This window comes from Molossus molossus, unplaced genomic scaffold (genome assembly GCF_014108415.1).
Source record: "Molossus molossus isolate mMolMol1 unplaced genomic scaffold, mMolMol1.p scaffold_m16_p_17, whole genome shotgun sequence".
NCBI lineage: Eukaryota > Metazoa > Chordata > Mammalia > Chiroptera > Molossidae > Molossus > Molossus molossus.
In genome coordinates this window covers 411,475-438,380 of record NW_023425352.1, presented here as the reverse complement: position 1 = coordinate 438,380, position 26,906 = coordinate 411,475, and the positions used below count along the sequence as shown (strand labels likewise).

The following is a 26,906-nucleotide window of genomic DNA, read 5'->3' as shown; positions in this document are numbered from 1 at the left end:
ACAGAGAATCCCCGACTCTGGAATCTTCCGCAGGCCACAATGGTGGGTCTGGACAGCTCTGACTGCCACGCGGGACTTCCCTGGGCTGTGGGTGCCCACGGTTCTCGCCCATCAGCAGAGGGTGCAGGACACACCAGCCAAGTCCCTGCAGGTGAGAACAGTGACGGAGACAGATGAGAGCCTGGTTGTGTAAATCCGGTTAAAACTGAAATTTCTAGGTTGGAAGGTGCACCTAAAAGCCATTCCTCCCCTTTGGAAAGGGCGTCCTCCCGGAGAAGCCGACTGAGTGGACAGTGTGAGCGGGGAGCCTGCTCCTGGCCCCTTGGCCAGGACAACTGGACAGTGGTCGGGATTCTTCCTGTTCTGGGGAAGGAGGACACCTCTCCCTCTCTCTCTCTCTCTTTCTGTGTGTGTGTGTGTGTGTCTCTCTCTCTCACACACACACACACACACACACACACCCGCAGGCCCTGAGAATTCCAGGACCTCATTTTTGGTCACTGGAAGTGTACTGGTTTCTCAGGGCTGTCGTAACAGCTCACCACAAGCTTGGTGGGTTACAACAGTAGAAACGTATTCTGTTCTGGAGGCTAGACGTCGAAGTGTTGGTGGGCCACCCTTGCTCGGGAGGTTCTGGGGAGGGACCTGCGTGCCTCTCCCCAGCCTCTGGTGGCTGCAGTGACCCTCAGCACTCCTCGGCCGTCACGGTGTCCTCAGCCGTCGCGGTGTCGCTCGTCTGTCTGCACGGGGCCGTCCTCTGTTCTCACACAGACACGAGTCACAGACCAGCGGTTTCGCGTCAAAGTCTTCACTAATCACAGCTACAAGGACACTGTTCCCAAATAAAGTAATAACTTTGGCTTCAGAGGGAACATCAATTTTAAGGGGACGCCATTCAACCCCTGCAGGACAGCCCGCCATCCCAGCCGGACCGTGTCCTCCTCCACTCAGGACGACGTGTGTGTCCCTGAAAGGTTGTGGGGCGTCTTTTCTGGGCTGAGTTGGGCTCCATCCTGGTCCGCCTGAAGGTCCAGCTCAGGGGCCAGGATGCCCGGGCAGCCGAGACTCACCAGGTACTGCGGTCACTTTGTGCCCAGCCCCTGGCCGCACCTCCCAGACGCAGCCTCTCCGTGCACGGCCCACTGCTGGACAAGGTCAAGTTCAAGGACCGCACACTGCAGCTGACCGAGGGGCCGGCTGGGGGATCAGAGGGAAACGTGGGCCAGACCCAGGCTCCCTTCCACGTCCTCCGAGGGCGGAGGCAGATCCCTCCCGTCTTCACGGACTCAGACCGCCTCTGCCCTTCCCGGACCGAGCAGCGAGCTCGCACCCTGTGGCAGTCAGTCGGGTCCGGTCTCCACTTCACATCCTCAAGGCCGCAGCAGCGAGCTCGCACCCTGTGGCAGTCGGTCGGGTCCGGTCTCCACTTCACGTCCTCAAGGCCGCAGCAGCAGGAGGCTCCCAAGGGCCCATTTCCCCTGGGAGACCAGGGCCAAGTTGCTGGGGGGGGGGGGAGGGGAGGGAGGGGAGGAGGGTGGGCCTGGAGGCCAGTGCAAACCAAGGCAGCGTCCTTCCTGGACCTTCTCTGTGGTCCGCCCCCGCCCTCACCCACACACAGGCGGCCTCCCGCCCCGAGGCCACAGGCCGCCCGGTTGCAGTTCCTGCTCATCTCGGTTCCTAACGCCTGGGCCCTCAATGGTGGTGGAGATTTATTTGCTGAATTGAATCCAACCCGGGCTTCTGAGCAGCCCAAACCCTGAACAGAAGCAACACAGAGACCAGGAACCCGACGACCGGTGGCGGCGGTGGCCCCGCGGGGTGAGGAACGGCCGTCCCGCGGGCCTGGGAGCAAAGGCTGCCGTCTGCCGGCCGCGCGAGGGAAACGGAGCCACCCGGACGCGCAGGAGAGGAAGCGGCCACACCCAAGCCCTTGATCAAGGGACGGAGGACACGCTGGAGACCGTCAGCCCCCGATTCATCTGCTAGTCATTTAAAAGTGAGGACAGCCCTGGCCGTGTGGGTCAGTGGTTAGAGCTGGTCTGCACACCAGACAGTCTCAGGGTCAACTCCCAGTCAAGGGCACCCACTTGGGTTGCAGGTCGACCCCCAACACTGGGTGGGGCATGAATAGGAGGCAACCAATCGATGTGTCTCACCTCTTCTCTCCCTCTCCTTTCCACCCTCTCCCCAAAAATCAATGGGGAAAAAACATCCTCAGGTGAGGATGAACCAAAAGGAAAAAAAGTAAGGACAGAGACAAAGCAGCACCTCCAGGTCTGGGACGGAAGGAGCGCACCCCAAACCAGAGTCACCAAGGCCGCCGTGGACGGAGGGCAGCAGTGAGTAGGGGGAAGGTGGCCACAGTGAGTGGGGGGGAAGGTGGCCACAGTGAGTGGGGGGGGGAGGTGCCCACTGTGAGTGGGGGGGGAGGTGGCCACAGTGGGGGGGGGCAGGTGGCCACAGTGAGTGGGGGGGGAGGTGGCCACTGTGAGTGGGGGGGGAGGTGGCCACTGTGAGTGGGGGGGGAAGGTGGCCACAGTGAGTGGGGGGGGGAGGTGGCCACAGTGAGTGGGGGGAGGTGGCCACAGTGAGTGGGGGGGGGGTGGCCACAGTGAGTGGCCTGCACGCTGACTGAGCACTTGTGGGGAGGGGCCACGGCAAGGCTGTGGGACTGGCTTCTCCAGCTCCCTTTGGGCTGCCATCTGGAGAGCCCAGCAGTTCTCAGGGACCCCACTCCCCAAGCCCAGCTGCCTCCCTCCTACACCACCAGCACCAGTGCAGTCAGTTGAACATGGATTTGCATTTTAATCGAAACAAGTTTTTTCACACAAACTGTGTCGAGTCCGATCAATCGCCACCAGGCTCCCAAAGCAGCAGCCGCACTAGTGGGCGCCCCCCCCCCCCGCCGTCTGCCGTGTGGAATTCTCCCGCAGAGGCCGTCACAGGTGGGACCCTCGTGGTTTCACTGCAGTCACACACTGGTGCTGAGTGAATTCACGGGGGGCCAGAGGGCTCACCGACAGCACTGTCCCCCTAAAAGACGACACGTCCAGGCAGTAGAGTTGGGAGAGCCCAGCCGGTGTGGCTCAGTGGCTGAGCATCGACCCTGCACTAGGAGGCGCCGGTTCGATTCCCAGTCAGGGCACATGCACAGGCTGTGGGCCCGAACCCTGGTGGGGGCGTGCAGGAGGCGGCCGGCCCATCAATGTTCTTGCTCATCGATGTTTCTCTCCCTCTCGTTCCTCTTTAAAATGAATGAAGAAAAAATATTTAAAAAAAGAAGAGCTGGGAGGAGTATGAGGCGGGCAGAGGCCGCTCGGACACGCGTGGTGAAGAACAGTCCCGCCGCACCTGGCGTCCCGACACAGGCCTGGTCTCCTTGTGAGCAGTGACCACGCCATTCCGACCAGCTGGGCGGCAGCGCAGCTCTGGGCCGCGGCCAGTCTGCCAGCGGGTTCCCACCGAGCTGCCTGGTCCCGACGGCCGTTCCCATGACCAGGCGGTGCTTCCCACCTATTCCTCGGCCTCAAATCCAGAGCACATTCAGTTTTCAAAAGGCCCTACTATGGAATAGTTTTCTTCTTCTCTGCTTACTAAGACCAGCATTCTTTTTTCCTTTAACTAGTTGGTGGCTGAATAAATAAAGTATCTGAACCATCGTTACGTGATCAGTGACATAGGAGAACAGTGCTCGGCCAAGTGCACGGAGCCAGTCCCAGGACAAGGACAGGGCCCTGGGTTTCTTCCGGGACGTTCCGCAGCAGCGCTGGACCGGGAGCAGCATTCCTGGGGCCCGCCCTTCCCGTCCGCGGACCTCCGTTCCTCGTCTCGGGAGGCCGGTACAGGCTGTGCTTCCACCTAGAAATCTGACCCCCCGGTGGGGTACACCTGGGAGGGAGGCCCCGAGAATGCTGCTTCCCCGTCGCATCCGTAGAGGCCGCACACTGAGCCTGCTCTCGGGAATGCAGAGGCAGGCCAGCTCGGGTGCAGGCGTCCGGCCTGCTCTGTACTGCACCCCAGGACCCCACCGCCGGGTTCCCCGGGATACAGTGAGCGGCCTGGACGCGGGAGGGCAGCCGACCGACTGCGGGCAGCCAGCTCACACCCGGCACGAGCACAGCAGTGCAGAGCACACGGAGGCCTGGCGGATTCCTCTTTATTTACCGTTTCCGTAGCTACAGACATCAAGCTCTCAGCAGTAACAACAGTCACGTCTCACACTCGACCACAAAGAAGGAAAAGTGACACTCCAAGGCCTCGAAGAGGACGACGCCGCGACGTCACAGTCCGGATTCACACCATCAGACCCCCTGGAACCCCGCACACAGCTTCACATCCCCCTAGGAGCCATGAGCCCGAAACCACAATCAGCTGATGCTCACACAAGGGGACGGACGGCGGTGTCCAGGTCACAGGGCTGGGGCTCTGGGGTCGCGTCCCCGTGTGAGCACCTCACTCTGCCCCTTCTCAGTGACAGTGCACACGGGCTCCACAGACTTACTGTGGACTTTCAAACGTCTTTACATTTAACCGATGAGAAAAGTAATTAAGTACTTGAATTTTAAGTATAAAAACACAAAGTGTTCCCAGGACTCTTAAAGATCCCTCCCAGAGTATAAAACGCCCCCACGGTGAGAATCGGCGTGTCCACGTCTCTGAGAGCAGCCAGGATGACGTGCTCCGTGCCGCTGCGCAGGGAGCCGTGGACGCTGGAGAGGTGGCCCAAGGCTGGGCCACAGCCGGCCGACACGGCCTCACCGGCTGCGAGGCTGGCCTCCTGCACGTGCCCGCCTGTCACTCTTCAGTCAGGTCCTGCCGGGGGGGCTCCAGATCATCCAATAAATCTCTGCCGGCCGCTCCAGCTTTTGAAGCAAAAAGAACTGCTCCCTGTTTAAAACTGAGGCTCTTCAAACTTCGGGCATAATCAGCATAAATGGCAGAGGTGAGTCTCTGTAAACCACGGTTAAGGAGCAGGAGGCTGGCAAGGGCCGGGGACACTCCACCCAGGCTCCCCCAGGCGGGAGAGGGAGACCAGCCCCGCCCAGATGCTCAGGAGGGGCTAAGGGCCACTCCTGGCTTGGGAGAGACAATGTCTCCATCTGGGACATCACACTCAGCAGCAGCTGAGCCCAAAGCTTCTCCTTCTCTTAGAGACCCAACTAACACCCTCCCACACTCTCCCACGACCAAGCACAGCTCAGGGCTAAGGGGAGATGAGGGGAAATGTGCTCCCGCACCCCCGTGTCCCCTAAGGCCTGAGGGGCTGCAGCTGGGCAGATGCAGCATATAAGGCCCGACCCGCAGCGGGAGCTCGGAGAACCTGGGCCTTGGGGTCCGATGGCTCTGTTCACGGTGTTCTGTTCATAGAGGCCCCTGAGCCAGAGTCAGCTTGACCAGGGCCTAGATACGTGACCTTGGGTAAGCTTATGTCTGGCTTACTTTTCTGTACTAAAGACACACAGAGAACCAAGGGTCTGACCTGTAGGGATGAACCCACGATGCAGCCAGGACGTGTGACGGGAACAAGCAGGGTCTACACACAGAACACGCGGGAGACACTCCTCAAACCCCTTCTTTCAGAGGAAAACGGTCTCCACGGACACCCAGAGAGATGGACGCTCCTGGTCCTGGACGGGCCCGTGCTGCCCGCACACCTCTCTGCCCCACGTCACGTGGCCACCTCTCCGCCCCATGTCACGTGGCCACCTCTCCGCCCCATCACGTGGCCACCGCGGGTGCGCCTGCTCCGTGGATGGCCTTGCTCTGAAACAGGGCTACGTCACAGGGGCAGGCTCTGCACCTTTCCGGAATCACTTCTTCATCTTCTTTAGAAGTTCAAACAAGATACTGGAAAACCCGGGGTCCCTCCCTTTCCGGTCCCTCCTGCTCCCTGGGCTGCTGCGGCCTTGTCTCCACCCCCCACCCTCCTCCCCTGCCTCCCGCTCGGCTCTGATGAGTCAGACCAGGGGTCTCCCTCGATGCGACCCAGCTCCTGCCCCCGCAGCACGGCCGAGAGGAACTCGACCCCCCGCAGCACCAGCCCCTCAGCCCGGCACCGGAAAGGATATGGGAGTCGGCGCCGGCCCCCAGCACGCCGCACTGCAGACAGGCCTCCAGGAAGAGGGCGGCGCGGTCGAAGTACCTCATGCTGCTCGCAGAACAGAGGCAGAGTCAGGCCTGGTGACGCCGGCGGGGCAGACCCGGCCGAGGGCCAACCTGACACACATCCCCCTGGACCTACGCTGTGCGAGTCACAGCAGCCCCGTTCCAGTCCCGGCTGACAGGGGCAGGGGACACGAGGGTCCCCAACCCCAAACCCTCTTTTATTAATACTTAAAAAAACGAGGGACAGGTGACATACACCGAGATCGTCAGAAGGAGGACAGCGTGCCTGTGCCCGCTGCCCAGACTCGACCATGAGCCTTCCTTCCCCTATTTACCTCGGCCTCCCCCCTCGCTGCTCAGTGTCCCCTGGGAGGGCCTCCCTCTTCGGCACGAGCAGAGACGACATCTCACTTGCCACGCTCTGTGCCCTCCTGCTGCTCTCTGGCCTCCCCTCAAAGCTGAGCGGCACCTCTTCTCTAAGGGTCCCAGAGGCCCCACCCGACCTGGCCAGTGCACAGCAGAACCAGCACACACTCCAGGCACCGAGGACCACGCCCACCCAGCAGAGCCTCGGGAGTGCGTGAAGTGACGGGTCGTGGCCGCCGGGACCTGCCACGGCGCTCGGGACGTACCTGTGCAGAGTCTCGGCCACGCTGGAAAAGCAGCCCAGGGACAGGAGGACCAGGAGGGCCTTCGACTTCTGGTTGACTTGCGGAGAGCAGAGGTGGTCGACCCACCGCTTTAGGACATCAGCACACTCTTCAGAATTTAAACGGACCTGAGAACGATGCCACGTTAACAGAGACACCTGCACCGCATGTGCTAAGAGTCGCTGGAGACGGGGCCTGTCCTGTGACACACGCTGGGCTCCTCTGCGCTGACTACAGGAGGAGGGAGGCAGGGCCCACGGCACCTCTGGGTGGTCTCGGCTCAACCCAGCAGGGGAGGAGGCAGCTGCTTTAGTAACTGCTGCTGCCGTGCACACACCTTCCCGTAGCGGAAAGAGGAGGAGGAGGGGAGCTGCCAGGAAATGTCTGCAAAGTAGCTTTGTGGTCAAAAACACTTCTAAACCAGGAGTGAGGAGGTGCAGGCTGAACCGTCCACCCCAGACGACGGACGCCGACGGAACCGCCTACCTTTGCGAGCCACGCGGCCCGGCCCCACTCGCCGTAGGTCTGCAGGTAGCGGCAGGCGTCCGCGGCCTTGTCGATGAGGCAGAGCAGCTGGACGCCCTCTGGAAGACACGCCAGGCTGCCCTCTGACGCGCAGGCCGCGGCCCCGGCAGTCCCACCACCCCCGGCCTCGCCCAGTCCGTGCGGGGCGCCTCCTGGGGACACTTTGGACTGAGACTTGGCCGGAGAGCGTTGAGGAGAGTCCAGTGCGCCCTCCTGCCCCACAGGCAACGCGCATCTCGCAACCGCTCTCGCCACCTCGGTGCCCAGGCCTGTCCCGTCTGTGCCTCCCGTCCTGGCGTTTATTAAAAGTGTCCTTTGCACCGAAAGGTGTTCTGGTTTAGGTGACCCCTCACCGCCACCTCCTGCCGGAGGGGCCTGCCTCCCAGCACGCCCGCAGCTGGCCTTACCCGCCAACTTGCCGTTGGCGATCATGTTGGTGGCCACCAGCTTGATGGTGCTCTGGGAGGGGCCGGACGAGGGGGCGGTGGTGGCCAGGCAGGCTTTCAGCGCGTCGCAGTAGTAGTGCTGGTTGTCCGCGCTGGTCTCCAGCAGCAGCTGCACAGCTCTGTCTGTCTGGCAGGGACAGTGCTCATCATTCCCTCCAGCGACCCTTCACACGCACAGTCTGGACAGCAACTCACAGCTAAAGACCCTTGTTTTCAAACACGCCCGTGAGTGCTGCTTCCACACAGCACGGAACCCAAGCCCTGCCTCGCGTCCCCTGGGCAGCAGGCTCTCTGCACCAGTCGGTTCACAGACACCGAACACTGGCCAGGCCTCGTGGAGAATTGTGGGCGCCCAGATCACAGGCTGGTCCCCCACACATCGCTTTCTTAGAAGATTCGCTGGTCTCGTTTTGAGAGAACGTATAAATCTGTACTTATACTTTCAGAGAAACACCATGGTGCATGTCTGTGTGTGTGCGCATGCTTGTGCATGTGTGTTAGTGCAAGTTCATGTGCGCATGACAGACAGGCGATGCTCTGAAACACGGACCCACCAGCAACTCCATGTGCCCGGAAGAGGTATAAAAACTGACGTACTTGACCCAAGAGAAGCAGCTGGTCTGTGCATTTCCGTGTATGATCGTAAGTGGACCGTTTCACTTCCTGCAGATTAACCCTTTCCAGCTGAAATTTCTAGAGCAGGGAAAAAAGAGAAACGAGCCTGGATTACAAGACTTTTGAATTATTTAAATGTTCCTATACTTAGTAACTTCACTTGAACAAACATCGCTTTGACGCAGATGATTAACCGACGTGAGGGAGGCGCGAGAGTTGGGCTGGGCTGGGCCGATGTGTGCTGACCGCGCAGCTGCCCGCGCAGACGCGCTGTGCGCAATGGACGGAAGCCCAGCACATGCTGAACACACTACAGAATGAACATTATGAAGCTACCTTTTATGTACAAAATAGTAAATTCAAACCACGTGAAAGAAATACGTCACTTATAGAAAATAGAGAAAATTAAACCACCTAAGTAAAAGTTTTTAGGCAAAGAAAAACACGACACTTAACGCTAACATTTGCATGTGCGTTAAAGACTCAGCAAGCGTTTGTAACTCTTTCAGTCCGAGGTCAGGTCCCCGCGCAGACGTGGGGAGAGACTCATCCCTATCACGTGGGTCTCAGCCTGGTCCAAGTCTCCCGAGGTGGACAGACGCACAGACATACGTGACCAGGACGACGGGCTGCGGCCGCACTGCGCACCTGGAAGCAGGTGTTCTCACAGAGCACGTCGTGGCAGATGTCCAGGGGGCTGCTGGCTCTGTCCTGAGGAGCGGCCTCCGGCGCGGCGCTGCGGGCCCAGCTGTGCAGGTAGTGGGAAGCCACCGTCCAGAACTGCAGCTCCGACTCATCGCCGTACAGCCTGCGAAGGGCCCACAGCGTCCACTGAACCCATCCGCAGGCGGACGGGGCCTGGACGGGGCCCAAACACTGAGGCGCGTGCAGCTACGTGAGCGACATTTGGGGCCTGGCGCGGGAAGCAGCTGAAGGAGCAGGCTCTCCAGCCCTGTGCCTGGGGCTCGAACATCGCAGGGGCCTGACTGCAGGGGCCCAGCCCACACCTCCCGTCCTGTCAGGGCCAAGGCACCACCTGGTCTGCCACCTGCAGCCTCCCACCCCGAACCCAGCACCACGCAGAGGCGGCGGCTCCCTGGGCCCTGGCGAGCCGTGTGGATGAAGGGAAATGTCTCCACAGCGACAACTCTGCACAATGAGAGCACAGGTCACTGACCCTGAACACAGCTCACCCACAGGTTTGAGGACATGCCCTTTATGGCCGACATTTAAAAAGCTGTCTGTAGGAGGGAGTCTTTTCAATAGAGAAAAGGCACCTAGCTCTCACATGTAAATGTAATTTTTTTCTATTTGTGTTACACTTTTAAAATTAATTGTCACATTGAAGGATGAACTAACACATTTTTCTATCTAAAAGGTTTGGTGTTGACCTGGCCATTCTGGCTCAGTGGTTGGCACATCGGCCTGCGGACCAACAAGTCTCGGGTTCGATTCCGGTCAAGGGCACAAACCTCGGCTGCGGTTCATCCCCAGCCCTGTCAGGTCGTGTGGGAGGCAGCCAGTCCATGGGGCTCTATCACATCGATGTTTTTCTGTCTCTCTTTCTCCCTCCATCCCACTCTATCTGATAATAAGTAGAAAAATATCCTCAGGGGAGGAATAAAAAATAAAATAAATAAAAGGTTTGGTGTTAGCCCGGCCAGTGTGGCTCAGTGGTTGAGCATGGACCCTGCGCCAGGAGGTCAATGGTTCGATTCCCGGTCGGGACACATGCCCAGGTTGTGGTCCCAATCCCTAGCAGGGGGCGTGCAGGAGGCAGCCAGTCGATGTTCTCTCTCACTGATGTTTCTATCTCTCTCTCCCTCTCCCTTCCTCTCTCTCTAAAATCAATGAAGAAAAACAATTTGTTAAAAGGTGTGGTCTCAAAAACCCATAAGAGAAATGAATTAACCCGAAATTCTGTCTCTTACACACAGAATTCTTCACAGTGTTACCTTGAGACAAGCAGGCATCTCTGCAAGAGCGTGAACTCTGGATCGAGCAGCAGTTTCTTTATGTCGCTGCGGACAGGGATCCGGACAAAGACAAGAGGAAACATTTTAATTAAACAAAGAGCACGGAGAGGAGTCAGCATGTTCTAGAAAGAGGAACCCCACTCAGGTGCGCCTGGACGAACGCAGGCCGTGCCCTGACATCCCAAGGCTTCCGGGGCAGATGTGTGTCGGGCCTGGAGAGGGGGCCTGTCAGCCACACGGCGGCGAGGCTCTGACTGTGGCTGACGTTCCTGCGACAACTGAACTCACGATTCTGAAAACGCGATCGGCTGCCTCGCTACAGGAAGGAGACTGTCACAGACAGGCCGTCCCGCTGGGCACTGGGACAGTGCAGGCTGCGGAGATGCCGCACTCAGAATCCCTTCCCAATGGGCCCAAACTGAGCTGCTTCAGGAAGAGGGCCAGTGTCTGGGGCCTGACACAGCCAGACGTGGGACAGTCAACCACTGGGGTGAAGGGGAGGAGAGATGCTCTTTACATCTGTTCTTTTCCATTTAAACACAAATGTTTCTCTTTGAACAGAGAATAAAACAACGCGGTCATGTTAAATTTGGTACCAATAAACCATCCTGTCATGGCGAAATTATCAGGTATTATAATCAGGCGCGACAGACTCTGGATGCATGACGTGCACGTGTGGCCAAGAACTCCTGTGGACCCATGTTTCCTGCCTCCTCTGCCGTGCGATTCCTCATCCGCACGTCTCGATGCTCTTGGCTCAGGGAGCACACTCACCTCTGCCAGACCTGGGCATGGCCCTGGGCAGAGACCCTGCCTCCGCAGCAGGAGGCGGGACACATGGGTCGCCCATGAGTGTCCTGGGGCGAGGCGTGCGGGGGACCGGGGGTGGGGGCAGCTGAGCTGGAAGGACACTCGCACCCAGCTCTGTTTCTGCCCAGACAGATGCCCTGTCAGGGAAACTAGGAAGTGCCAGAGCCCACGGGGACACAGCCCCCTGCGGGAGGAACGGTCTCAAACTGCACCACCACCGTTTTCTCAGACGCAGCTTCTCTTCATTTCAAACAGCCTGAGTTAGTGTATTTTTCTTTCTCACATTCTTATCTCCTGATAAAACATAACTGGAGTGCTTACCTGGACAATGAATTCAACTGCTCTTGAAGGAGCTTCTTTATTTCTTCATTTTCTGGATAATCACTGTACAGAAAAGATTTCGAATGAGTTCATTATCTCTTCGCTGATAAAAGTTGTGTTAATTATAGACATGCGCTCTCTGTCCTTGGCTGAAAACATGGCTGTGGACCCAACACCGACACTGTCCTCAGGAACCCACCCACCGTCTCTACCGCCTGCCTCTGTCTTAGTCAAAACTAGGAAATGGTACAGAAGTCTCTCTGACTTTCAGGAAACAGGACACTCGTCAGCGGGCTCCAGACCCAGGCGCGGACTCGCGCTCATGAGGTCAGCGTGGCGGAGGTGAGCGCGACCCCTCCGCCGATGGACGCTCACCCCGCAGGCACTTCTTGGAGAACAGACACGTCTGCTACTTTCCAGTCTCCTAACGCTTGCGGCCTGCACACTCCACGTGGCCTCCGCCCAGCAACACTGCTAACAGCTGGCGAACATTTTCTGTGACGAGGCAGCTACTGAGTCGTGAACAGAGAGCACCTCTGAAGCAGGCCGTTCTCGGAGCTCCGCAGATTTAAGCCGGCCCCCAAATCGCCTCGACGGCCCTCTCCACGCGCAGCGCGCCACGTGCAGACAGGGAGCGAGCAGGCAGCAAGGGCAGCGCACACGCACAGCCCAGCTCACGACCGCTGACCCTCCCGTGTCTGCAGTCTCTCTCCGCCCGAGCCTGGAGTCCAGGCCACGGCTGCCTTCCCGGGGCCTCCCCACAGGACATCAGACGGGAGCAGTAGGGAAGCTTACACACAGGAGATGTCCAGAGAGTACTGTCCACCCCACGGCTGGTGCAGCAGGAAAGCTTTCAGGGCGAGGGCGGCTCTCGGGATGAGGAGATACGGGCACCACACGGGCTCTAGACAAAAAACAAGCTGTTTCAGGAAAGAAAGGGCTGTTATTCTGCTACGAAGCTTCAGCTGCAGCAGCCTGGTGGCAAGTGGACTGTGGAGACGGCAAGCACGATGCCAGCGCGCAGGAGCGGAGGGGGCTCCACTCTGACGGACGGACACGCCCCCCAAAGGCTCCGGGGTGCTGTGCACACAGCGAGGACCCTGCCTGAGTCAGGGCAGCAGCTCAGCAGGCGTCCAGAGCTCACTGCTGTGAAGGCTGAAGTCACGCTCCCCGGGGCCGCCTCACTCCGCGCGCCAACCCAAGCCTCGCGCTGCAGGGACAGGCGACTCCGACCAGGTGGGCTCTCGGGTCTCCCTGAGAAAGGGCCTTGGACAAGGCCCCGTCTTCCCCAGTCTGGGCCCTGGAACCCCCACAGGACACAGCCAGGCGTTTCCAGCTCCAGTGCAGAGAAGCAGAAGGACCAAAGACCCAGCACCAGACGGCCGGGATCCGCAGACTCCTGCCCTCAGACAGGCTCCCAGGGGTCCCTGGCCTCGACAAACGGCCTCACGGCCCCTCTCGCACCTGCAGAGCCTCGGACACAGGCTTCTACCTGAAGTTACAGACCTGCAATGGTGCTGCCTCATGCAGGTGGCCACGGACGTTCCACTGTGCTGTCCACTATGACAGCCTCTGGTCCCATGTGGCCAGTGGGCACTGGGAATACAGCTAGTACCCGAGAGAAATGAATTTTATCTTATTTAATTTGAATTAATTTGAATTTAAAAACTAATACTCAATTCAGTCACTGGATAACTTTGTAGAATATTTGGAAAAACTTGGATACAGGTTCTCAGTTGTAAATTTTATAAATCTAAATACAACGTAAGTATTTATGCTGAAAATCTGTCCTCTGCGCTTAGATTTGCTCTAAACTAAAATACACTGAGTTCTGAAGACCAAGTACTAAAAAATGTAAAGCATCTCATTCGTAATTTTAAATAATGCTTTTATGTTAAAATAATAAAATTCTGGATATGCTAGCTTAAATAAAAAAATTTTTTTTAAGTATTTTTTTCTTTATTGATTTTAGAGAGAGAGGAAGGGAGAGGGAGAGAGAGGCAGTAACATCAATGAGACAGAACATCAACTGGCTGCCTCCTGCACGCCCCCCACTGGGGATCAGGCCCACAACCTGGGCATGTGCCCTGACTGGGAATCGAACTGGCGACCTCTTGGTGCAGGGTCGACACTCAACCACTGAGCCACACTGGCTGGGCTTAAATAAAATTTTTATTAAAATCAATTTCATCTGTTTCTTTTTACCTTTTGTGTGTGAGCGTGTGTGTGTACAATGTGTGTGCATATGTGCGTGTGTATGCATGTGTGTTCATATGTGCATGTGTGTTCATATGTGCATGCATGTGCATTTTGTGTTGCCAGGAAATGTAGCAAATGTCCCAAACTACAAATTTTCATGTTTTCCTAACTTTCCTCATTTTTCCATCTCCAGGGTCTTGGCTCTTGGGCTCCAGCAGAGGGAGGGCAGACTGGACTGGAACTGTATGGGGACACCGGGATTTGGACAGTGCTCAGAGCTTTTGCCAAGTTGCGGCCACACAGGACGGTGGCCATCTTGCCCCTTCCCAGCTCTGGGGAGCTCTTTCTACCTTTTCAATGTGGCACCAGAAACCTAAACCGGCACATGTGCTCGTGTTGTTTCCGTGAGCGGCGGGTTCAGACCACCGCGGTCAATGCAGCGGTGTAGAGACTTAGATCGCAGATAAACGTTTCACATGGACTTTCCATTTCGAAGTTGGAAAGTGGTCAAGACGGTCTCTAAATCACTTTGATCACAACCAGAGTTTACTATTGATTTGGTAAAATTACCTGGACTGCAGTGCAGTCGGAAGTCCCGCACCTCCACACCCCGGGAGCGCCTTCCCCTCAGAGGCCCGTGGCGAGTCGAGGCCCGGCCTGCACGGGCTCGTCTGTCGGGTCTCCCTCGTCTCCTCTGCTCTACGACGGGCCTCCCACTTTGCTTCTGATCTTGTATGTTTTTGTTTTCAGAGTCAGTTGCCTTAGGAAATGGCCTACATTCTGATTGGTGTGTTTTCTGAGCCTCAGACTCAGGTGAAACATCTTTGGCAAGAACACCACGTGGGGATGGTGGATGCCCACTGCACCCCATCAGGAGCGTGCTGATGGGCCTCCTATGGACCAGTCCCTCTGGCCACCCTGTGAGGGGGAGGGGCTCACCCCCACTCTCTCTCAGGGCACCTCCTCTTCAGAATCAGTGACGTGGGGGAGATGCGATGGCCCAGGGACTCGACACCCACCGACAGCACTGCTGGAATCACCCGTCCAACCGGAGGCAGACGGCGCTTCTCCGACCCTGCCCTCCGGCCGCACCCCTCTCCCTGAGCATCACGACGACACGCATTTGTCAGTCAACGCCGACAGCCACACGGCCCTTCTTGCCAGCCGGGCCCACGCATGAGACGGCTTGTCCCTCACAGCCAGGGCTGCACACCTGAACTGTGGCTCATCTGACAGGTGAGAAAGGGTTTCTTAGTGTAGTTTTGTTTTATATTCTTCTTCGTATGAATCTAGTTGAGCATCTTTTCACGTGGTGAAGGACCATCTGTATCTCTCTTCCCCTGTGGACAACTGGTTAATGACTTCCAGGATTTCCACCAGGTTACCATTTGTATTTTGCTTTGCTTATAGTTTCTTTTGCTATAAAAGTTTAAAATTTTTCCATTGAGTCAAATTTATCTTTTCTCTTACACCTGTAAGAACGAGGCCTACCGACCACCGCGACCTGTGAGACAGCGCCCTGCAGGCAGGGGCGCTCTGCTCAGGCGCCTGCACCCAGCACCCAGCAGGCTCGGGCTGCCGCGTCGCCCCTTTCACGTCACTCGCAGCGGGGCTGCATCGAGTCACAGCTCGTTTGGAAACAGTAAGTACCAGGAACAGAAATTGACAATACAAATGAAACATGGACTATTCAAGGACTGTCTCCATCCGACATGGAAACAACTGAAGTTTTCTAATCAGGGGCAGATGGAGAGGCCCATGGGGCGCTCCGCCGTGTGAGCAAGGAGCATCTGTGAGGCCGGAGGAACCGAAAGACGTGTCTTCTCAGTAAACAGATCATCATTTCTCCAGAGCAACAGTCTCCCATGAGCGGGAACAAACTGAAGTGAACTCGCTCGCCTCCCGCCCTCACGGTGAGATCAGCATGACACGCAGACGACCCAATCACAGCTGGAGACTCTGCTCCGAGAGCCCGCCCACTCCTGGAAACGCATCAGTGGACAGGCACCTGCACCGCTGCCCTCAGACCGTCCTGCGGAGCCTGGGCTCAGCTACCCGACATGTGACAGAAACACATGCAGGCTGAGCTGCCCTGTGACGCGACACAGGAAACGGGCTGAAGGGCCAAGAAGAAAGGCAAGGGGAAGACTCCACCCTGGAGGGGCCACTATCCAGGGAAGCAGCGATCTGGGTGAGGGAGCACCCCACAGGGCAATTCTGTCCACGGGACTCCCGGAGGGGGGAAGGGAAACCGGGAACACCACTGGCGTTTTGGGTGGGACAGCTGTCCATCAGTCATCTGAACTCTCCACACACTGCACACGACTCGGAGCCCCTGGGCCCCACTCACAAGTCCTGACACACTTCCACAGGCCCTGGGGGAACCACTGTGAACGATGGAAACCGAGGCAGACGGCTGCCCAAAGCAGACTCTGCAAACGCTCAGACCATTCCGAGCTGAAGCTCCGCGCTGAGAGCCGGGATGCAACCTAACAGGTCTGGTGAACTCTCCTGGCCACAGCCGGACGCAGTGTGTGCCGAAGGGATGTCAGAGGACACGGGGCGCAGGAAGCCCTGCTCTCCCCTGTGCGGAGCAGAGCTGTCTCCACCCGAACGCATCTTGCGGGAATGGACACCGCACTTCCTTAGACAGAGCTGCCTTCATCGGAGTGACGGATGTGCTCCGTCTTCTCCTCCTTCCCTTCAAGTCCCACCGTACGTTACGTTTACTAAAGTATTGTTCATTCTGGCAAAAATCGATCTTGAAACAATCATACAGTAAAGGGTGAGACAGAACAATCATCTAACGGCCATTTAACACGAGTAAGACAGACATCAAAAGTCATAAAACTCAGAACACTTGCCAGAGTGATTTCAACAACATGTGCTGCAAAAATACGCTCATCCTGAAAAGCCAGCAGCACCTCTGCCCAGACTCAGGCCCCGATGAGTCTCCTGAATTCTGAGTCAGCCACTTCAGTGAATGAAAACTTCCAAGACCTTCTGAAACAGCACTCAGAAAAGAGTAAGAGGAGGCACCTGGCAAACTGGAGATGGGGAATGACCGACACCCGCAATTCCAAGCGTCTAGCTCTCAGAGGCACAAACAAGCCTTAATTTCTTCAAGTCAGACATCGGGGAGCAGGACTCTCCCCCAAAGCAAGCACCTGGCCCACCACAGAGCCAGGCTCCACAGCCTCCTGTCAGGACCCTACCGGTTAACTCCTGCTCGTCCATCCTGAAACACGTGGACTTCATGGACATCTCCAGGACTCGGATACACCCGTCGTCCGACGCCAAGATCACCTTGTCTGACGTACACCAGTCCACGTCCAGTATCCGGAAGGTCACATTTCTTCCGCTTCTTACACTGCTCACCATCTGAACCTTCAAGAGTGAGTGTGGTTGTCACTTTCAGGAAGAAAAGGAAGGTGCTCACAATTCTGATCAGTCAAAGGACGGCGCCCATGGCGGAGGCTCAGGGGGAGCTCAGAACTGAGCACGTGCAGACGGCCTCCAGAGGCCCGAGGAGAACGACAACGTTACCCGTCAGCTCGCGTCCCCTTTGGGGCAGAAACACCGTGAAAGTAGAATGTGCAGGCGGAGGACATCGTCTCAGGTCTGACAAACCCACCCCGCGGGCTCCACCCCAAAGGAGAAGGGCCACGTCCTCGCAGGGCGCACCCGCGGAGCTGGCCTACCTCTTTCGTGTCCCACACTTCAGCTCCGTCATTGTACATGGCTATTAACTTCTGGTTTCCTTTGCCAGGGGCGAAACGGATCTTCCTCACCCAGCTTCGGTGTGTAGGTATCCCTCTGACAACGAACAGAAACGAAACACCACGTGAAGCAGAGTGAGAGCTCATCGCTGGAAGCCGTCCGATGTCTCCTTCTACTTCACTTCCGACCAGGTCTGTGAGGGGAGACCACCGCCCCTCACCGCGGCTGGAGCAGCACCCCAGCACTGCTGTAGGGGCCCCTGCAGATCGCATGGTCCAGAGCTGGGCTCAAGGCCCGAGCCCTTCCTCCCAAGCTCAGTGACAAGACACCCACATCAAGAGGTTACTTTTTAAAAACCAAATAACAAGACCACATCCTTAATTCATACCTGGATACTCTGCCTTTCAAATCCCAGAAATTTAAGTTTCCATCCACATCTCCAAGAACTAACATGTCACCTTTCCACGCGATGCAAGTGACGCTGCCCATGCTTCCCTGGAACAGAACACAAGTCGCACACTCGCTGCTCACAGCCTGCCTAACAGGGCAGCACTTTCATTCAGTGACTGCGATAAAATATTAGACATTTTTAAACTTTTTGCAATGTGTTTATTTTTGTTACAGATGTTTCTCCTTTTCCCCGCCTTGGCACCCCCTCCCTCCCTCCCCCCAGCATTAGTATCCATGTCCATTGGTCAGGCATACATGCATGTAAGTTCCACGGTTTACCCCCATCCTCCTCTTCTAAAGTTTGTCAGTCTGTTCCCCGTTTCTGTTGTCTCTGGGTCTATTTTGTTCATTATTTCCACAAATAAGTGAGATCACGGGACATCTGTCTTTCTCTGGTTGGCTTGTTTCGCTTAGCATGATGATGCTCTCCAGGACCCTCCACAGACATATTTTGATAAAGCTTCATTGTAAATGGTCTGCTATATTATGAATGCAATCAAACGCTAACAGGCTTGGATGCTGAAGGAGCTACCTCGCATATCAATTCCAACTATGGAAAAACAGATGTCAACTGGAGGGACATGAAGCTGTCTGATTCAGAGAAGGGATGTCTGTGAAGGAATCAACGGTAACAAGGAACAGGAGCCCCTCACCGCGCGCTTGTCTCCGCTGCTCTCACTGCAAAAGGACACACGGATCTCACCAGGGAGAGGAAGCGGCTCTTCTGCTGGAGGGAGGAGCCAGGGCCTGGGTTCCATCCGCAGCAGTGAAGGCGGAGAGACACCGCCCTGCACTAGGTGCCTGCACAGCCTCATCCACAGGAAGCTTTGCAGAGAAGCTCCGCACAGGCGCAGGGTGAGGACCTGCTGCTGGCTAACTCTGCGGTGGGGGAGGGGTCTGCGGTGGGGGAGGGGTCTGCGGTGGGGGAGGGGTCTGCGGTGGGGGAGGGGCCCGCGGAGGCAACACTGTCACACACAGAGCCTGGGACAGAGCTCAGCCATCCCAACTGGGCTTGACTCCTAACTTCAGCACTGAATTTGTTGTGTGATTTGGGGCATGTTTACTTAATCTCTCTCTGTCTTGGATTTTATCATCAATAAAATAGGGTAAGCTCATGAAACTTGAAGAGTTTCCATTAGTATTAATAAACGTATACAAGTAAAGGCCTTAAAATAATGCTTACCACACACGAAAGAGTCAATACATGTTAGCTATTAAATTATATTATTGCTCAATTAGTTCTCCACTTATTGAAAAAGACCTTGTTTTTGCTTTTATAGAACCGTGTCAAGTCCACGTCTGGCCTCACGGCGCCCGGTGAGGAGCAGGAGCTCCGGGCTGTCGAGCCGACTGGCACACACACCAAGTGCTGCCTGGGGCCTCGCGGCAGCCAGGGAACAATGGAAACACTGGATTAAAAATGAGTATTTCATGTATTCCATAAAAAAAAAAATTAGAAAGTTGTGTGAAATAAACAGAATTCTGTATAGTATAAAGCAACACTCCAAGATCTTATTTCTGTCCTCCTGACATTAACACAGTGTTTAACTAGAAATTTGCCTTTAAATTTGCTTATTAGTCTTGAAAACTTTCACATTTTATAATCTTATTTTCAAACTACAAAAAATTAGAATATTAAAGCTTAAATTAACACAGAAATCAGTGCTTCCGCTTAGAATGACAGATGATGTACTAACACAACTGTGCAAGTCAACGTGCCAGACTATTCCACCCAAGTGTGCCGACCGGACGCAAGCCGCAGAGACACGGAGGTGCTTTCAGAGGATGGCCCCACCTTGTTTCGTGGCTCCAAATAACCCTGAGAATCAGCGTCAGACGGAAACTCAGCCGGATGCTGCCAGCGGACTCGACATGCTGCCCACGTGTGGGATGGGCCGTGTGGAGACCAGGGTCGGGCAGCAAGGTAGAGACAGTCACTCCGTCCGCCATTCCAGCGTGCTGAGCAGGGCAACTCCAGGCTCACCATGCGAATGTAATTTAAAACATGCCTAGCCTTCTCTTCTTGTTACCAGTTTTATATACTTTATAGTTAGGAAGCCAACTCAAAACAAATGTTTATTACCTTACATTTGAGAGGAAGGTAACATAAAAAATGAATTAAACCAGGAAACAAAACCTCTGCCTAACTTCTACATTACAGTCCCTAGAAATATTTTAATTACAGAAAATAATGATCCAAGACCAGTGCCTCTTCATCATGTAACAGACACTCAACTCTCTCCCCTATAAAGAATCTGCTCTGAAACACGCACAGATTTCACTGCAGGCCAGTTCCTATCACTATTCAGGCTGGTCATCTGAGGAGTGGTGTCCGGCTGTGGAATCAAAGGACCCAGCTGGCCGAAGAGCGACGTGCTGGTCTGACTTCAGAGCCCATTGAAGGAGTCAGAATCTAAAGAGCTGCAGGGTGCAATTACCCTGCAAGAAGCACTTCTAGAAAGGAAAACTCGTGTTGATGTCCAAAGATTTTAAACTTTTGTGAGTAGGAGGGGGAACTGGCATCTCACAAGTTCTGGATTCTTTCTACACTAATCTCACCAAGACTGATGAGAAGGGCACCGAGCACCTGCGAGTGATGCTAGAAGGCTGGGCTGGGGCCTGCCTGGGCTCTGGAGGGGCAGCCGACACGCAGGGCCAGGGGGCAGCTCTACACACCGGGCCAGGGGGCAGCCTACACGCAGGGGCAGGGGGCAGCCTACACACCGGGCCAGGGGGCAGCCTACACGCAGGGGCAGGGGGCAGCCTACACGCAGGGGCAGGGGGCAGCTCTACACACCGGGCCAGGGGGCAGCCGACACGCAGGGGCAGGGGGCAGCCGACACGCAGGGGCAGGGGGCAGCTCGACACACCGGGCCAGGGGGCAGCCGACACGCAGGGCCAGGGGGCAGCCGACACACCGGGCCAGGGGGCAGCCGACACGCAGGGCCAGGGGGCAGCCCTACACGCAGGGCCAGGGGGCAGCCTACACGCAGGGGCAGGGGGCAGCCGACACGCAGGGCCAGGGGGCAGCCGACACGCAGGGCCAGGGGGCAAGCTGACTTCCAAGGACAGCGGCTGCCACACAGCTCCCACGTCTGTGTCCCGAGCAGCAGTCTGCTCTCTGTGCACTCGGTCAGATTACTTTTCCTATTGTAACTGATACAACTAATATCAACCTTTCACATCTGCACTATTATTTTCAACCTTACAAACTAACGACGATTTTGAGCAACACTAGAGATAGCCGAGCAGACGACTCAAACCTGACTCGCTCTGTGTGGCAGCAACGACGGCACTGTGGTCTGAAGAGCCCTCCCGCACGTCCGTGCCCATGTCTACACGTCAGCGAGGAAGACGCGGTGACTGGCCCCTAGGAGGCCCCCACTGGTTCTGCCTGTTGGCACCATGTCCCTTGGCAGTCAGTCCCCACAGTGAACGGGCAGCCTGTGAACCAGCACATGTGGAGTGGCAGGGTGTGGCTCCCGAACGTGGGTCCTGAGGGACTCTGCAGCTCTGCACTGTCCTGAGCACTGACGCGGGAAGCCAGCCGCACTCGCGCCCGCTCAGGCAGCCCTCGGGAGGGGCCGCACGGGAACCAGGCCAGCATCACGTGAGCGAGCCGAGCAGTGGACCCTCCCCGCAGCCAGCGTCCGACTGGACCACAAGAGACCTCGAGCCACCTGAAACATGGGGCTGGCACTCGACGAGCAGATCCCATCTCTAGATGGCAACTTAAAAAATACGTATGTGTTTTAAGAAATCATCTCATGCCTCCGCTTAACCATGACAGCATATTCGTTAACTGAGACACGCTCTCCATCCACCCATTAGAAGTTACGGCCTGTGAGACATGCCCTGGTACACTGATCGCCTACGAAACCTGAGTGGGAGGGTTCCACAGGCCATGAGAAGGGTAAGTGTGACTCAGTAAATATTAACGACACAGTCACAACTCACAACCTGATCACTATGATCCAAAATGATGCTAGACTGTCAGTCAAAGGTTTCAGGGCAGTGCCTGACATGGAATGAGGACAGACGCCGGCGTCAGGGTGCCGAGTGGGAAGCCGCTGTGTCGCTAGGCTGGGTGGCCGGGGATAGACCCTCGTTCTCCCTCAGCCTGTCACAGATCAGATGGAAGTCGTTGCTCATGGACGGTCACAGGGATAAAGGTGAAGGGCATGTGTTTCACCAAAGTCACTGTCACGCTGCAGGACGGAGCAAGTCAATCAGTGACGACACCCCCTAAATGCTAACGTTGATTGACACTAAACTTCCCTGAAATGGCTTTCTGACTCAAGTGTGGTTTCCCTGGCTGTGGAGCCAACAAGGCCCTGACAGACCCCCCCACGGACACGCGCTCGGGCGGCACTCACGTCTGGTGGAATCCGAGCGCTGTCCTTCACCGAGTTCCCTTCGACAGTGAAGTGATAGACCTGGCCGTCACTGTCAGTGAACACAAAGTGTTCCCGGGCGGAGATGTTCTGACTGAGTTCGGATTTACTCTCTGCTTCCTGCAACAGGCTTCAGGACAGAAACAAGGTAAAGACGTTTCACTCCTGAGAATTGTACCCACAGCTGATCAACTCGCCCACAACACCGGTGCCGTGACAGAGATTCAGAGCCATCGCCAGGAAAAAGCTGGAGCCGGTCCCTGGAGAGCAGAGCCCACTCCACACAGCCGCCCCGAGACCACCCTCCCGCACAGCCACCCCGAGACCACCCTCCCGCACAGCCGCCCCGAGACCACCCTCCCGCACAGCCGCCCCGAGAGCACCCGCCCGCACAGCCGCCCCGAGAGCACCCGCCCGCACAGCCGCCCCGAGACCACCCGCCCACACAGCCGCCCCGAGAACACCCGCCCGCACAGACATGTGGTGACTCCAGGGTCCACGAGAAAACCCCCACTGTTCCTGCTACAGAACTCTCGTCCACGGAAGACAGGCCCCCCGGACCTATCCTTCTCTCGGACATTCTTTACTTGTAAAACTGGTGGGGATGGGGATGAAACCAACACATAAATTTAGGATTCTGAATCTATTTCCTTTGGTGTACATAAATGACATGATCTCTCTGTATGTTCAATGCTACCTTCGTGTGAATTTCAGAAGCCCAAGCTTATGGAACAGAATGAACGGTCCACTAATGGATGCTCCTGTCCAAGTTACTGACTGCGGGAAGCAAGCGCTAGCTGCGTGAGCTCGTAAGCGAGCTGGGTGCAGGTGCGTTCAGAAGAGTGCAGCTTGCTGCTAGAGACGGCTCTGGACGCCACTGTCAAGCCCCAACCATGCCACGGACGTCACCAACGGCCGTGGCAGGAGAGCACACTGCACCTGATCACGGACGACTCGGCGATGCTCAGCTCCGTGTCCGAGACCACGGTCTGGCGGGCCATGGCCTCCCGGGTGGCCAGCTGCTTCTTTCTCAGACTCTTCAGGTTATGAGACGGTGACCACTCCTGTGAAGCAGACAGACACACCCAGAAGTGCTCAGTTTCCTTCCATCAAAGGATCCTTCTAGAATAGGGGGCACTCACCGGTGCCAAGTGTGTGTCGTTTATTATTACTACAAGTGAATTTAAAATCTGTTCTTAGCATTCATCTATTTATAGAAAGGCTGAATAAATGCATTTTAATTATAGCTTAAAGTAGACTTTAATAATCTACCTCTACCTCCTGCTACCTCTAATCTTTAATTAGAGCTTAAGATAGAAGAATTTAATAGCAAACCTCCAAGAAGTCTAACCTTTTGATAGTTGTCTCTTTTTTACCAAATGAAAATAATAAATTCGATTAAGGTATCTCCTATTCCCAGGGTGAGATCCTCGTGTTCTCCGATCATTGCCCTTCTCACCCAGGGGTCCACCTGCGTCCAGCATTCAACGGAGCGTCCTCGCACAGGCACAATTTGACAGCAGGCATGTGCCTCGCACACACAGCCTGTCATCCGTCCCCTCCGTCTGACTCTACAGTATCTCTACTGCCCCTTCTCCGTTCCCTGCACACTATGTAACATTCCACATGAGCACCCCTCCTTTTCAGTCTGTTCTCCCAGCTAAGGCACCCACATCCCCTCAGACTCTCAGCAGGACAAGCGATGCTGGGTCAATGTCCTGACAAAGCTGCCCAGACGAGGGGCTGAGCAGCTACAGCTCAGATGCCTCAGCGCTGCAGGGGGCCTCCCGGGCTCCGCCCCTGCCAGCAGCACGAGGGTCCCCGCAGGCCACACCCACCCTTATCTGACGTGAGGGGCTGGTGCACATCGCACATCTCCAAACACGATGAGTCTGAATCCACCTTCATGGCGCATTGGCCTTCTAGGTTTCTCTGGCACTCACTGACTGACCACACCCTTGGTCCAACTCCCCACTGGGCTCCTGCCTTCTCCTCACCCATGCGCAGGAGTCCCCACAGTGCGAGTCCCCGAGAGGGCTGGTTAGCCCCACTGGTCTTAGGCACCGGGAGATTTCTTTCCGACTTGTCTTCCACACTCACCGTGGACTCTGGTGCCTCCACTGAACTGAGGACGCCCACGTGATGGAATTAACTCACTGACCTCCTTCCCTACTCTGCCTTGTGGGCTGACCTTCCGATGTCCTCTCCTGCCCCAAGAACACAAATATTCTTCTACACTTGACTATGTGACCTCACAGCTCCACTTTCCTACACTGAGGCCTGTGGTCCCGTGGAGCCCACCTCCGGGTGTCTGGGCCGAGACCCAGTGTGGTCCCCCATGTGCTGAGGCCCCCATGTGCTGAGGCAGGGTCTCAGTGCCCCTCACAGACAGTCCAGCCCTCCACCTGGGTGTCTGTCCCTTCACTGTGCAGTCCCCAAGCACCATGGGTCTGTGAGTGCACTTTCTATGACACTGGCCGACTTCCTGCGCCGGGCCAGCGCGGCGCTGCTCCGACCTCCTTCTGTGCTAAGTGGATCTGTCTGGCAGGACGGGCCCGGCGTCCTCCCCCACATGGCTCTTCTTCTTCTCAGGGTTCACTCAGCTTCACAAGCTTTAGTGCTAAACATTTAATATGTTTACCCTGTTCTTCAAAACATCTGAATAAAACCTGAATTGGAATTGCACTAATATAGTATTAGCTTAACACACCCAAGAATGAGTTATCTCCATTTATTTAGATCACCTTCTCTGAACAAACATTTTAACAAGAAAGTACACGGCAGTAATGATTTAAACTCAAGCTAAAGAAAAACATTCACCACATATATCTGTACCTAAATACACTGTTTAGTGCTTAAATGACAACTTACCAAAGCAGTTACTGTAGGGAAGTTTTTGGACATTTCTCTAAGAAGGGTACAAGTCCTAACGTCCCATAGCTCCAGGGGTTTATCTTTGAACACAACTGCCAAATACTGCCTAAAATAAACAAAATTACTAAATAAGACCCTTTTTTTGCAAAATTTTCACTATCCGTAGTACAAGTAAAAAGTTCAGTAAATCAAAAAAACTGAGATGACACGTTCTAAACAGACAATTTAAACCGACCTTGAGCCACGATTAACAGTCACAGCTCTGAAGGCTCCAAGGTGACCCTAGAGTCCTGTGCTCCCCCAGAAGCACGAGTCAGGACAGGCGACAGCTCACATCCTGGCTGCACCTCCTGTCCCCCCGGCTCAGCTTTCTCACAGGTGACGAGGGCACCGCTGCCGCCAGTGGACAGCCTGCGGCTCAGGGTCCACGTCACGTGGGAGCTGCCTGGGCCCCCGCTAGCCCACCCTCGGTGCCCCGAGGGCTGAGGCTCCCTGCTCAGGACCACGTCTGCTCGCGACAGTGGCGAGGTCTCGGACAGACACCTGAGCCTTCAGAATTCTGTCTGCTCATCTGTGAACTGTGTCAGAGCCTGTCCCCCCGCCTCACTGGATACACGAAGATGAAGGGACAGCAGGCATCCAGAGCATTTCAGGAGCCAGACGGACGGCACGTCGCTGTTTGCTAACACTCAGAAATCCTGACGGACTTCAGCACACTTTCTATGTTAAAGATGAAAAAGAATCCTTGAGCCCTGGCCGGTTTGGTTCAGCAGTTAGAGCGTCAGCCCGTGGACCGAAGAGTCGAGGGTTTGATTCCCGATCAGGGCACGTACCTCGGTTGCAGTTTCCACCCCCAGGAGACAGCCAATCTATGGGTCTCTCCCGTGTGAATGCTTTGCTCTCACCCCCTCCCTCCCACACTACCTGGAAAAAAATCCTCAGGTGAGGATTAAGAAAAAAAAGAAGAATCCTTGAGCTTCCAGTGAGGTAACACCATAGACTTGCTAGGTTGACACGTACTTCAGATGAGACACTTTGATCATCTCGATGGCCGGCTCGTCACCGCCTCGTTCACCTCGGAAGGCGATGCTCCTCCCTTCAGAGAAACAGCAAACAGAATTGAGCGAATGCGGGGGACAAGCAGCACCCGATGGAATGCGACTGCTGGGACCTGTCTCCCACTCAGTCTTCCATTTGCTTCTGTCTCCAATAATCAAATTCAAAAAGTATTCTCAATTAAAGAGCAGTAACATATTATTTATACTCTCAAATTCTACTTTATAAAAAGACATTTTCATTTGTTACAGTTTCCTGAATTTCTTCTGTTTCTTTCAAGTAATTTATTTTAGAATCTAGACACATCGTTCCTGAAGCTCGAATGCGTTCGTGGGGAAGCAGGGTCTCTGAGAGCCACTGGTGCATGGCCTCCATCAGCATGAACAGGCCCTGCTACAGACCCGATGAGCGGGGAGGGTTCTGACAGAGCAAGATTTCTGGTTCCATATACAAAACACTCAACTGAACTACTTTGACATCTTCCTACCAAAAGTTTTCTACAAACTAAAATTGGGGGAGGATAAGAATTAGTTAACTGCCAAAGAGCTGAATGATTTTCTCTAATTTAAAAAAATGCAAATTCCACCTGCGTTTGAACAAATATATCCTAATCTATTTTCCTAGGTTTTTATTTACATACTCAATTTTTAAAAATTGATTCATTTTTGTGAGCGTTTCTCCTTTTCCCCCTGGAAACCCTGCTCCCGAGAACACACTCAACTCGGAGACAACCGAGTGTCTGCAGGTCCCCTGCTCTTCGCGGCC

The 26,906-nt window shown here is 55.6% G+C and overlaps 1 protein-coding gene across 4 annotated transcripts in view; it reads right to left on the bottom strand.

The window, feature by feature from the left end:
- Nucleotides 1–4,147: 4,147 nt before the first annotated feature.
- WDR11 (WD repeat domain 11) overlaps nucleotides 4,148–26,906 on the bottom strand; it is a 45,093-nt gene continuing 22,334 nt past the window's right edge. For 2 of the 4 annotated variants that reach the window (XM_036265208.1, XM_036265209.1), the window contains exons 13-29: nucleotides 26,106–26,181; nucleotides 25,083–25,191; nucleotides 23,151–23,275; nucleotides 22,194–22,341; nucleotides 17,756–17,862; nucleotides 17,349–17,463; nucleotides 16,863–17,034; nucleotides 12,244–12,352; nucleotides 11,449–11,511; nucleotides 10,297–10,362; nucleotides 8,990–9,149; nucleotides 8,324–8,419; nucleotides 7,688–7,853; nucleotides 7,242–7,339; nucleotides 6,738–6,883; nucleotides 6,069–6,148; nucleotides 4,148–4,952 (exon numbers count right to left, since the gene is read on the bottom strand). In XM_036265208.1, the coding sequence (XP_036121101.1) occupies nucleotides 4,795–4,952; nucleotides 6,069–6,148; nucleotides 6,738–6,883; nucleotides 7,242–7,339; nucleotides 7,688–7,853; nucleotides 8,324–8,419; nucleotides 8,990–9,149; nucleotides 10,297–10,362; nucleotides 11,449–11,511; nucleotides 12,244–12,352; nucleotides 16,863–17,034; nucleotides 17,349–17,463; nucleotides 17,756–17,862; nucleotides 22,194–22,341; nucleotides 23,151–23,275; nucleotides 25,083–25,191; nucleotides 26,106–26,181 (1,994 nt within the window). In that variant the 3' untranslated portion in view covers nucleotides 4,148–4,794. Of the gene's footprint in view, nucleotides 4,953–6,068; nucleotides 6,149–6,737; nucleotides 6,884–7,241; nucleotides 7,340–7,687; nucleotides 7,854–7,908; nucleotides 7,933–8,323; nucleotides 8,420–8,989; nucleotides 9,150–10,296; nucleotides 10,363–11,448; nucleotides 11,512–12,243; nucleotides 12,353–16,862; nucleotides 17,035–17,348; nucleotides 17,464–17,755; nucleotides 17,863–22,193; nucleotides 22,342–23,150; nucleotides 23,276–25,082; nucleotides 25,192–26,105; nucleotides 26,182–26,906 lie in introns of those variants that run through there. The other 2 variants (XR_004959993.1, XM_036265210.1) reach the window with 2 other exon arrangements.